Source organism: Falco rusticolus, chromosome 5 (assembly GCF_015220075.1).
Source record: "Falco rusticolus isolate bFalRus1 chromosome 5, bFalRus1.pri, whole genome shotgun sequence".
NCBI classification, from domain to species: Eukaryota; Metazoa; Chordata; class Aves; order Falconiformes; family Falconidae; genus Falco; species Falco rusticolus.
In genome coordinates, this window is record NC_051191.1 from 41,719,042 (window position 1) to 41,731,224 (window position 12,183).

The 12,183-nt window shown below is 47.1% G+C and overlaps 1 protein-coding gene across 3 annotated transcripts in view; it reads left to right on the forward strand.

Moving 5' to 3' along the window:
• PRICKLE1 (prickle planar cell polarity protein 1) overlaps positions 1-12,183 on the forward strand; it is a 66,506-nt gene that overhangs the window by 46,231 nt on the left and 8,092 nt on the right. Inside the window, exons 1-3 of one of the 3 annotated variants that reach the window (XM_037389833.1) lie at positions 4,081-4,260; positions 9,501-9,680; positions 11,951-12,064. In XM_037389833.1, the coding sequence (XP_037245730.1) occupies positions 9,549-9,680; positions 11,951-12,064 (246 nt within the window). In that variant the 5' untranslated portion in view covers positions 4,081-4,260; positions 9,501-9,548. Of the gene's footprint in view, positions 1-4,080; positions 4,261-5,951; positions 9,681-11,950; positions 12,065-12,183 lie in introns of those variants that run through there. The other 2 variants (XM_037389831.1, XM_037389832.1) reach the window with 2 other exon arrangements.

Below are 12,183 nucleotides of genomic sequence, written 5' to 3' on the forward strand. Positions count from 1 at the left end.
CCACAGGGGTTTCTGAACACACCAAGGTGAACAGAGTTAAATTTCACTTGTATTTGAGCATCATATGAAAGGGTCTTTGAGGTCAGGCTGTTCATGCACTGGCTGAGGAAGACCCTCTTGCACTTGTGTTTGGCAAGGCCCATGACTCCCAGTTTTCCCAGAACAGAGAGGGAGCAAGGCTGACAGCTGAGCCTGCAGCTCCATGACAGTTCATCCTGGTTTTAACTTGTGCTAACACTGGTAGGTCCAGGGAACTGAACCAGCATTTTGTCACTGGGTTGGGTTTTCCAGTAGGTCAGCTCAGAGGTGGTGGAACCACTTCCCTTACTCTGGCCTCTTTGCTCCTTTGGGGCATAGACCTGGGGCCACTGAAGGTGGAAAGGACTTCGGTGCTGGAAACACACCCTAGAGCTCCCTGGGCTGTAGCCTGCAGGCAGGACCTTACGTGGCTGAGTTGCTGTCCCTAAAATTCCTGAAGGGCATGCCTGCCTGCATTCAGTCAGGCGCTGGCTTTGGTTTGTGTATAATCCCCAGGGGAGCAGTTGCAGTTCCTGCTCTGTGGACTCCTCCTGTGCTGTCAGAAACATGCAAAACCTTTCTTGGTTTGTCTCGTTTCAAAACACAAAACCCAGTTTATTTTGAAGAATTTTTTCATTGACTTCTCTGAAAGAATTATTACAGATTTTTTTCTTTCTTGTTCTAGCTTCCATTCGCCTTACTACATACTTTCACCTTTCATAGCTGACTCGCAACTTTTTCTTTTAAATGAACAGGTGAGATGATGCTTAATTAAAACTCTTGGAGTGGAGGTGGTGATCATTAAAGGGTGATGATGTAGAGGGCGATCTTCTGTTTATCCACAGAACTAATCAGGCTTGAGAGGTGGGTGTTATGCCACTGTCCTACCCAGAGAAGGCACCTCTGAAGCACAAGAGGTTAATTTGTTTTCTGCTCCTTGGTCTCTCTTCTGTGACTGCCAACAGAAGTAGCAATTACTAGTGTTATCTCAGGGGGTGTTCCCTGATGTGGATAATTGCAAACTGGGAAACCACCCTGATACCCTTAGCAAATTTCTTACAGGCCAGAGAACACCCCCTGGCCTGGTCAGTAGTACAAGTAAGTTGTTACTTAGACTAAATCTGTGCTAATACCTTAGGGCAAAAGGTTCCATATCCATTACAGGTCCCTTGAAGCATCGGGTTGTTTGAAAAATCAGCTCTATCCAGTACAGTCAAGAATGTGGAACGTGCCTTAAAGGGCAAGTCGGTTTGTGCCTGTCTTTTTTTAGCTTTCTTTTTTTTTCAGGCAACTTCTGTAGCATAATTTATGCTTCACAGAACAAGTATGTTGTCATATTTGTTGTGTAAAAATAAAAAAAATATCATAGCAACACATTCGTTCTTGTGGAAGCAGCTTGCATCAAAAGAGATAGTTAAGGAATGACTTTCACAATTTGCAAATGCCTAAGGGGAGTTATGATATCTGGTTCTTCAGCCTAACATTCAAGGGTACCATACTATCCAGCATTTGAGTGCTGAAACACAGCAATCTGTGATTAAAAGAAAAAAGTTTTCAAATAATTGACTACTTGAAACAATTTAACAAGAGCTATAGTGGCTTTAACAGGAGTTGTAGTAGGGTTTTCATTGCTGGTACTTCTAAAATCAAAATCAAATGGTTTGTTCATGCAGACAGTGATTTTAGAAAAATCTTACGACCACGTGATTTCAGGCTAGAAGATCACAAGAGTTGATTTTGGCCTGATAATCTCTAAGTGTATTGCTCAGAACAATATACTAGTTTCTGTGCTCAAGCCAGAAAAGTCCAGGAAAAAGAGTGGTGCAGCCAACTATCTTTGTGTGCCCTCAAACTCTTCAGCGTCCAGGGAAGTGTTAGCAAGATCGGGGATAATTTGACTGCCCAGTAAAGTGAACATCTCTTCTTTGGCTGCAGGAGACTTCGCAAATGGATCTATGGCCATTGAGTTGGTTGTGCTGAAGTCCCTAAATGAGATTCTCCTTTTTGCAGGGTGCTGTGCAGGCACTGTGAGCCCTCATTGCGCAGAACAACTAAGCAAAGGTCAGGCACCCCTGGAAAAGGAGTAGACAATATATGTAAATTGTTGGTATTTAATTCAGTTGTGTAGTGGGGAAGAATAAACATTATTCCTGACATTTCCATGTTTGATTAATGGTGAATGGAGTTGGCAGATGTTCAGCTGGCCACCAGATGGGGTCTGCTCAGTCCAATAAATGGAATAGAAACAGTCTGGGTCTTGTAAAGCCAGCACTTACAAAAGCTCTGACAAAATCTCTGGTTCAGCCAAGTGATACACCAGCTTTGGCCTCAAAACAATTTAACAGCTTAAGAATGGAGGTAGTACAACCAGCAAAACTGCTTATGGAAGTGAAATGGGGTGTGGAAGGATTGGAGCTGGTTAATTTGCTGGAGTTTCAGCAGGTTTTCCTCTGCTGCAGGAGCCCGGTGGGACCGCGGCTGGGATGGCGTGGGCCTGGGTCGCTGTGGGAGTTCGTTCGTCCTCCTGCGGTACAGGTGCGGGTGTAAGGCCTCTGTGCATCCCCGCCACAGCGGGTCTGTCCTGGGGTCGGCTGTTTTTAACGTCGTGAACCCAGGACAGGCTTTGCGACTTGAGATCAGGTAGCCCGGTGCTGGCCTTGATCCATCAGCCTCCCATTCTGTGTGGCTGCGCCCGGCGGTGGGTCGTCGGCACAGGGGGGGGGATGTGTGGGGGGGCTCTTCCCGGCCCCCTGGAAACCCGCTTGTGCCCGGCCGAGCTGCGGGGACGGGGGGCACACACGGCGGTGCTGCTCCCCGCTTCTGCCCGCGGCAGCCGCCGCGCCTTTACCCGTCGGGGCCGGCTCCCCCGAGCGCCCTGCGGGCAAAGCATGCAGAGTGAGGAGAGGGGAATTGAAATTCATGCAGATTCGGTTCCTGGGGTAAGCGGTAGGTGTCTGCCAAGTGCCCCGTCCCGCACGGCGCGCCCGGGCGGATAAGCCGCCCTCGGCGGGGGTCTGGGTGGCCGCTGCCCCTCGCTGCGGGTGGGGGGGTGGGGGGTGCCACTTTGACCCCGCGAGCAGCGCGAATAAATTCCCTTTGATAATGACTTCCCAAGGGAGACAAAGAGCGGGAGGGAAGGGGAAAGAGGAAACCTGAGCGCGGCGTTCACGGTTGCAGCCGCGGGGGCTGCCCGCCCCGCCAGCCTTTGAAGACGAGCCGCCGCCTCCCGGCGCTTTCCGTGCCCCGCCGCGGGGGCCGGGGGTGGCAGCGAGGCGGCAGTGCCCGGCCGGGGGCGTTCGGAGCATGCCCCGGTAGCCCGGGTGTTGCCGTTCTGTGCGTAAGCCGGGGCGCGGGCGCGCCTTTCTCACTTGAGACGTGCCGGCCGAGGCAGCGATGGGCAGCTGCTCGCCGTGGTCCTCAGCCCCGGGTTGCGTTATTTTTATTTACACACAGCGATGTAAATAGGCCAAGTGTTTTCCCGTCCTTACCCGCGTCCTTAATTTCTCGGTGCTCGGGTCAGCCCGGAGCACGGCGGAGGGTGGGGCGGGGAATCTGTTTCGGGCGTCGGGGCGAACAAAAGCGCTGTCGCTAAACCGCGTGTCCCCGGCGCAGAAATTTATTGCTTCTGCAAACGCTTGGTCCCCCGGGTGGGCAGGCGGTGGGGCCGGCGACCCTTCCTGCCCCGGGGTCGGTGGCAGGAGCGCCCCCCCCCCCCCTCCGCCTCCCCCGTCGTGGGCAGCGCTTCGAAGGGAAGGTCGGTGGGAGATTCCGAGCGGTGAGGGGCGCACGGCGCTGCCCCCGGCGGGGGATGGCGGGGAGCCCCCCGGCGGGCGCTGCCGGGGCCGCTCCGGGGTGCGTTTGGGGAGGAGCGCTCGGGAGGCTGCTCCCTGCCCGGCCCGCAGCCCCGGGGGGGCGGAAGGGAGGGCGGGGGGCGGCGCAGGTAGCTCTGCCGCCGCGCTCCCAGCGGGCGGGACGAGGAGGGGAAGCGGCGGCGCCGACCGGAGGGACCGGGCAGGCGGAGCCCCCCGCCCCTTCCTCGGCGGGGCTGCGCCTGGCGCTGGCCGCTCCTCCGGCCCGCGGTGAGCAGTGCGGCCGCCTCGCCGTGCCCGCTGCCTTGGCAGCCCTGGGGCAGCGGGGAGGGGGCTCGGGCTCACGCGGCGGGCGCAGCGAGCGGCCATCGGTCGCCCCCCCTCGCCTCCCGGCGCCCCAGCCGCCTCGCCGCCCTTTCGGTCCTGCCAAGAGGTAATTCGCGGTTACTTGTGTCCGCGGCCCGCCCGCCGGTGGGAGGCTGGAGGGGGGGGACCCGGGGACGGGGGGCGCCTCTGACCGCCGTCATGTCTGTGAGGCCCGGGGGGTCCCCGCCAGCCCGTCGGGGCGCTGCCTGCTGGCGGGCATCGGCCCGGCGCGCTGCCCTGAGCTGCCGCGGCGCAGCGCGTCCGTCAGAATAAACCGGCCTAAGCGCGGATTTTTTTTTTTGACAACTGTAGTCTCGTGACTTACTGAACACTTGCTTGAAGTGTTTTCTCTGGAAACTTGTCTGAAATGAGGGTTGTGAGCCCTAACAAAGAAGGGTGTTGTTCGGGAGCCAACAGGTGACGGGGTGAAACCTGAGTATATGTGTACATTGGAGTAAAGTCGGGCTGCTGTTTAAAATAGAATAAAAAAAAAATCAATGGGAGGCTGTAAAAGGCACGATTTCTTTCTTTCTGAATCTGTACACCCTCTTAAGGAGAGAGGGGGGAAGCATCCGTGAGAATACCGCTTCCTTGGCCAGCGGTTTGGTTCTTGCCCAACTGCAGCCTGCGCTTGTGTTTCCATCAGGCACCGCGCAGCGCCAAGCATAACACATCCAAATCAGATGTGTTGGCGTGGGGCGATGCTTTGTCACGGTGCTTCCTCCTTTTGTTAACGTAGGTAGCCTGTCTTTGCAGCATGGCTCGTCAGAATAAAATACCCCCGAGAAGGATCATCTGACTTCCAGGTGGAAAAGTGATCTTTGCGCTAGGATGCTAGAGGAGGAAAGCAGTTTAAGTCTTCAGTTGGTCCTTGCGTGCTGGCTAAAGAGAGGGGAAAAAAGTTCTTACTTCTGGGGCCCATCTATAAAGGTTTGTTGAATGAACAAGTATACAGCCTTCGTTCCACCCCCTACTGCTCTGGATAGGTCGTTACTCAAAGGACCCAACAGCTGAGGAAGTTGCTGTGTGCTAGTGCTGATAAAAATGCCACTCATCAACTCTGGGTCCAGATTTCCCGAGTACAGAGCAGCAGAGCTGTCTGTAAATAGTTACTTGTACTGTGGCTAGGGAATGGGACTTTTTGAACGTTTGCATAATAGCTATTGGAAATAGTCTTTAAAGTATTAATAGTTACTTTGTGGTGGTGTATTGCTGCTGTTTTACACCCTTCTTCTAATGTAGTTATCGTGGACCGGCGATTAAATAAACAGGTGAATGGGCTGGCCACGCTAATCTCAACTCGTTGAGCCTTCATTGTGAATGGATGCATGCGATATGCATCTTGTATCCCCTATAGCCTTGTTAACAAGCCTTCTAACAAAAAAGTTGTTAAAACAATTTGCCCCGCAGGACAGAGTAAAACAGCAGGGGATGGGCAAGGAGATGTTTGTCTAACTGTGCTCACAAATCGTGACCTCTTCTATCTGGTCAGGGGTGAACATAATCAGTGAGCTGGAAATCCTAGCATGGGGATAACCTTCGTATGGGTTCAGCAATAGCTTTGCTCAAAGCTTGCTAGCCTAGTATTTTGCGTACCAATAGGTTTGTAATTAGGAGCGTAGTTTATCTTTGCTTCCAAGAACTTTGTCATAATAGGGTCATTTTAATACATCTGTGGAAAAAAAGTATTAATTGCTTTTCTTTTACAATCAGATGTAGCTGTTTAATTCAATTATGTTACTCATAGTTGTCAAGCTGCCAGTGAAATACCTCCTTGTAGGCTCTGAAGCTTTTTTTGAGAGGTAGTATTTGAACAGAGCTGAAACCTCAAAATGTTCCACAGACTTTAAGGAAGCAAAACAAAACATCCTTGCTGTGTTTTGTAGATGTCATGGCAGGAGTAGAAAGACCACCTTTCTACTCATCCCTCGGAAAGCATTTATTTTTTCAGCTGTTGTTTATATTCATTTGAATCCTCCTTAGGATGTGATCATTTTAAACGGATCACTTTGAAGGATGAGTGCGGTTGGGGGGCAGGGAGGAAGAACCCTGTAGTTTTAAAATGCAAACCAAATTACACTGGAGTAGGAAAGGAAGGAGAACTCCTAAACAAGCAGTTGCTAAAATAGTTCTGCAGATAGCCTGCTGTTAAGCTGGGGTGGTTTAGAAGCCTCACTCTCAGCAACACCACAGTATTTGTGACATGGCCGTATTGATATATGGTGTACTGTCAGTCATTTATAGCTGGCTTAACATTAGCTCTATGGCTAATAGAGCTTTTCTTTTAAAGTGAATGCTGTCCTTTGAGTAATCTTGGTTCATCGAGATTTATGAACCTCGCTTTATACATTTCCAGTTGCCTTATCAGGGGAGGAGCACCCTGACTGTAAAGTTGCATTTTACAGTTGGAGGTAAGGTGTATTTTTCCTTTATTCTCTACTAGCCATGCTTTCAAGCTGCCCTGTATCACCGGGAAATAGGCCTGTGGTGGTCTCTTGTTGGTGCATCCTGTCTGAAACAGATGTGTCAAAAGTGGTCCATGGAAAAGCAGTGTGGTGCCTTGTTTTCCTTTGGAATTAGGCAGCGCTCCTGCACTTCTGTACCTGATATCCCAACATTACCTAGCACCGCTTTTTGGCACATAGAAGTAGCGTGTAGCCTTAGTGTTCAAAAAAACCTCAGAAGACTTAACATGTTTTCAGACATTCAGTTTTTGCTTTGTTTCTTTATCTTTCAAAAGAAGAAAGTCAGAGAAGTTAATTTCTGATCCTACAGAGAGGTTTGTGATTAATCAATATGAAGCAATTACTCGGTTATCTCTGTGCTCCTGAGCGCTGGATGCGGTGTGAGCCAGCCAGGGGTGCACCTTGCTCAAGTGCCCGGGGACTGGCAGAGCTGAACCTGTCTCAGCCTAAATTACACTTAAGATCTGTTGCCTGGGGTGCGGTTCGGGTCAGGCTGCCTAGCGAAATGTTGGCAAAGGTGTTTCACCTAGTGACTCCTTTTATTCCTGGGTCATTGGGCAGGAGCCTGTTCTTGAAAAGGGACAGTTGACCAACGCAAGCTCTCATGTTGCAATGCCGTAAGAATTGGAAATACCAGCTTAGGCGTCAGTGAGTACATGACATTATTGTAAACCAGGTATCTGCACCTTCCTGAAGGGAAACTGTAAAACAGTTCATCTGTTGCTAAGATCATCTTGGAAGGACTTGGACTTCTCGATACTCACAGTGATTTTTACACTTAAGAATTATTTGGGTGTCAATAAGGGACACAAGCTGCCAACCTGAGCATCCCCATCCACCTGCAACAGTAAGCACTGTTGCCTTTTTTTTTTTTGCTAGTGATTTCTTAACTGTGTCACGGTATTCCTCTGTCCCTCCTTGCACCCTAGTTTTATACAAGTAGTAACAAAGCATACCTCATGCTTGACTTAATTTCCACTAGTACCTGGAGGGGGGAAACAGTTTTGTATCACTTATTGTTTCTCAAGGAAACTAATTGAAGGGGTCTAGTACATACAAGGATGCCTGTCTCCCTACTTTAAATATATAGTACTGAGGTTTTAGTATTGGATTTGGTTTTAGTCACCTTCCTTGACAGAGATTTATAATATGGTGATGTTAAGCTTAGAAACTGTTTTCGCTAACCTTCTGAAGTTGTGCAGCTAGAGTAAAATTTCAGAAATTTGCTTGACAGCTCACAAGCTTTGTAGAAATAGCCTGCTCTCAAAGCGGAGGTTGGCAGGTTTGCTTTCCCCATCAAATATTAAATCAATCTTCTATTACAGTGCAGCTATGCAGTGTAATAGAAGCGTGTTGGCATCTTAGCAGTGCAGCAGAAATAGTGTATTTTCCAGCCATAAGTTTTTGGAATGAAGTTCACAAACAAGTTTCATTTTTTTGAGCACTAGCCCAGTGGAAGAGTTAAGTAATTTTTTGTTGCTTTTTACTGGGTGTGGTTACGTACAGATGTATTGAAAATGGGGGTAGGTAAGACTGTGTAATGCTGAATATTGTAATTTCTCCGAGTTTGTAGCTTTGGATGCATGTGGCCATTTTTTATGGAGCAGGTTTGGGTTTATGTACTGAATTCAACAGAGCCTGGCACTAACCAGTGCCTCATGCTTGGAGGATGAGAAACTCCTGTTGAGTAACGAGCTGAATACTTGGGTAAGGGGGCTTAAATCTTTCTTCCACCTGTGATCTAGCAGCAACTTATTTTCTCTGAAATGGTGGCGCTAAGACTGGAAATGTAACGTGGGACCCACCAGAAGTTTTTAGATTGCTTCCCCCTTCAGACCCACCAGAAAGGCTGTATGTCAAGATTAAAATTTTCTATGGCTCAGATCTAGTACTGACAAAATTGCATCTGTGTTTAGAAGGATACGTTAAAGAATTGCCTAAAATAGGGAAGGCACAGCTCGTGTGTAATGTTGTACTGCAAAAGCAAGTTTGTTTCTATCCTCAGTGGTCAGAACCTCTGTCATGGTAGAATGCATCCTCTCTGCTTTTGGTTATGTGGATTTCACTGAAATTCCTGGTCCGAATTTCCTAAGAACTTCCCCTAGAACTAATGTAAGATATTTATCCTAATAAGCTTTTTACTGCAGGATGCTGTGGATGTTGGTGAGAACCACCTTTGCCAGTTGTGACTCAAAATGATCCCACTGATACGAAGCTTTGCAGGCTTCATGAATCAAGAGAAGCATCTCCCTGTAGGGTTTTAAATTAACAGAACAATCATGATGTATTTTACAGAGCCTAATCTGGCATAATTGGATTTCAGATATTTAACTGGACCAACGCCCTTCCGCTCTGATACAGCTAAAACAAACTTCTCGGAGGAATCCAGCAGACACTGCTCTGTGCCTACCTTGTGAAAAACAGGATGCTACTTGCACAACAGTCTTTCCCTAGCAATTTCTTCAGTTTTTGACACGCAGTTGTCATGTCTTTTGTGTTACTAGATTGGTGGTAGTAATGACTTCAGGAAGAGCTCATGTCATTGCTTTTGTTAATAGCTGCTCAGCGAGTCTTTCCCAGATACACCTGCATACAACCTGTGATGTGAAACGAGCACAAGTGTAGAAGATGACAAGTGTTAATATTGAAATTCTTTGCAGTTGCCAAACGTGGTAGCGTGTGTCTAGTTTTCTTTCTCTTGACTAGTTTTTCTTTTAGATGCTTCAGTCATTTATCATTCTGGGCAGCACAAGGAATACTAAACGGTTGTAAGATCATTTACATTGATAATTAGTTGTTACACATTCAAATTTATTAAAACTCTGTTAACTTCTTCCTCCAGATCAATCGCTTGATGAGCTGCAGCTGAAATATTTAATACTTCACACTTATGCCATTGGAGATGGACCCCAAGGCCAATAATCTCGTCTTCGGGTGTCAGCGAAGCTCAACATCTGACGATGACTCTGGGTGTGCCTTGGAAGAATATGCCTGGGTCCCCCCTGGCCTCAGACCGGAGCAGGTACCAACTGTGCTTCTGCATTTTTAAAATAAGCCTTGTAAGGACTGTCTAAGGGAGCGATACGCTGCCTCTGCAAGTCTTGATTAAATTCTTACAATGTATAAAACTTAAATTCATCTAGAACTCTTCACATCTTGTTTTGTTTCCTGTTCCAATGAGGCTCTGTTTAGGGAGCTTAAGATCCTCTACACTGAGGAGTTTTTATGTTCCAAAAAAAAAGTTCCCAGTCAAGAATTTTCAATAAATATGTGCCACAGAGGTATGTATTGTCAAGTCTAAAAAGCAGCATAGAAATTTGCTTTCTCTTTGAAATAAGTTATTAGCTTAAATTAAAGCTTGTTCCATACTTTGTGGCATGTGTGCTACTTGGCCAGTACTTCACTGCACTTGGACAACTCTTTAAATAATTAGGCATTCGACACGCAGAACACGTATGTTACTACAGCGCACATAAACAGAAGTGTTCTGTCACTGTGACAAGTAGTAATGTATTTTACGCTTGTTTAAATAGTTGTATGCCTGCCATTTGTTCGTGCCAGGATTTCTCTTCTATGGTCTCTATAGAGCTGACACCCGTGGGTTGGCTGGGCTGTTCCTTCCCTTCTCCCCTTTCTTCTTTATCTTTTACAACGCCGTGGTAATGGAAATAAAAATGAAATTATTGATGGGCAAGTTGCCATGGGAGATGAAAATGAATCTCTCGTGGTATTCATTTACTTGATGATACTGCAACTGTGCTGAAGCTGTGTACTCACTAATGTCCAGAACTCAGACTTCAGTGTTAAATGGACAGAGTGGCTTTGTAGTGTCTGCTACTGAAGGCAGAGCAGCTCTCCTTCAGCTGACAAGATAATACATTCCATAGCTGTAAAGGCGCAGAAGATATCTCTGTTTTGCTGTGCAGAGATTTTCTTGATGATGAATAAAGTAACGAGTCTGCAGGAATGGCAAATAGTGGGCTATTTTTAGGGAAACTTTTTATCACTTACTTAAGCATATATAAGAATCCTGATGAATCAGACCTTAAGGCAAACAGCAAGCTAACATTCTGCCAGCACAATTAAATGCCCTAAAATACCCTCATGATCCAACTAGCTCAAACTCACTGAAGATCTTTTTTCCAAGAAGAATGACTCATGCTGAGAATGGTGCAATAAAATTGAGAAAAGGGCATAAAGTATCTTTAAAGCTTCACTTCTTAATGCATGTTGTTATTTTTTCCTGAAGCCTCTTGAAGTACAGTCAGTAGTAAGTGGGCTTCTGATGTTTCAGTTTGGGTTAAATGAAGACCAAGTCATGTTTTGTGCAACTTGTCTCATATAATGTTGATTGCTTCCCGAGTCAAGTGACTGATTACTGCTTCTTTTTCATCTGTCTTGCACAGTAATAAGCTGTTGACCTGAGCATTATTTAAATCTGGATGGCAAGTAATATTTTTGCCAATATTCAGCTCTTATTTACAGCCCCAGGCCTCGTGACAAGCTGGAAACTGCGTAGGAAAAACAATAAATCTGTAGCTGTTCCACAAAAATATTTTTTGCCATTGGGCTTTGTCATAGTGTTCATTACAGCTTTCCTGTCATAATTTTCTTCTGAAAAAAAAAAAAAAAGAGTGAAGATTGATAGGTGTGTACATGTAATATTGATTCCTTTATCAAAAACATGCAGCCCATGAAAATTTTGTAGTTAATTTGCATCTGATTGAAATGTGGCTGTATCCAGCCTCCTCCCAAGGGAAGGATGTTTCCACCTTCTTACCAAAGCCCACATGGAAGCAATGAAAGCTGATGCTTTGGGTGAGCCTGATCAGCAGGAGACTACAAAACAGCTTTTGTCTCAACAATGTGTAAAATGCAGAGAGCAAATTAAATTTGTTTATATAGTGGCTGTTTTCTGGAAAGCTTCATGCCTTGTGCGGTAAATTGCAGAAGGAAACTTGGAATTTCCATGAGGTTGTTGACCAGCCCTGAAGGGGGTGGGAATAATGAGAACATTACATGTGCATAATTTATGATACCCCCCCTAATTGTCACTGCAAATTGCATTCCAGAAAAGCAATTCAGCAGCTGGGTGCTAGTTTTATCAGAGACAATTCAGGTTTGCTGAGCTGGTTCATCTGGGTCTCGTATTTTCAGCACAACCCCTGCCACAGGTCTAATGTAGCGTAACCTTCGTAAATGGGACCCGAGATAAAACAGTAGCTGAAGGACGCCTGCAGTGCTTGGGTGATGTGTGTCCCTCGGTCTGAACACTGCGTTCCTCCTGTTCAGGTCCAGCTGTATTTTGCCTGCTTGCCAGAGGAGAAGGTCCCTTACATTAACAGCCCTGGAGAGAAGCACCGCATTAAACAACTTCTCTATCAGCTGCCACCCCACGATAATGAGGTAAATACAGCATCTGGGATGGACCGTCAGGGCTTAGGTCTCCCTGGCGGCTTTTACGTGGAGAATTACCTACCTGGGTATATATTAAAAGCCTAAATTGTGGCCTGCAGTGGCATCTG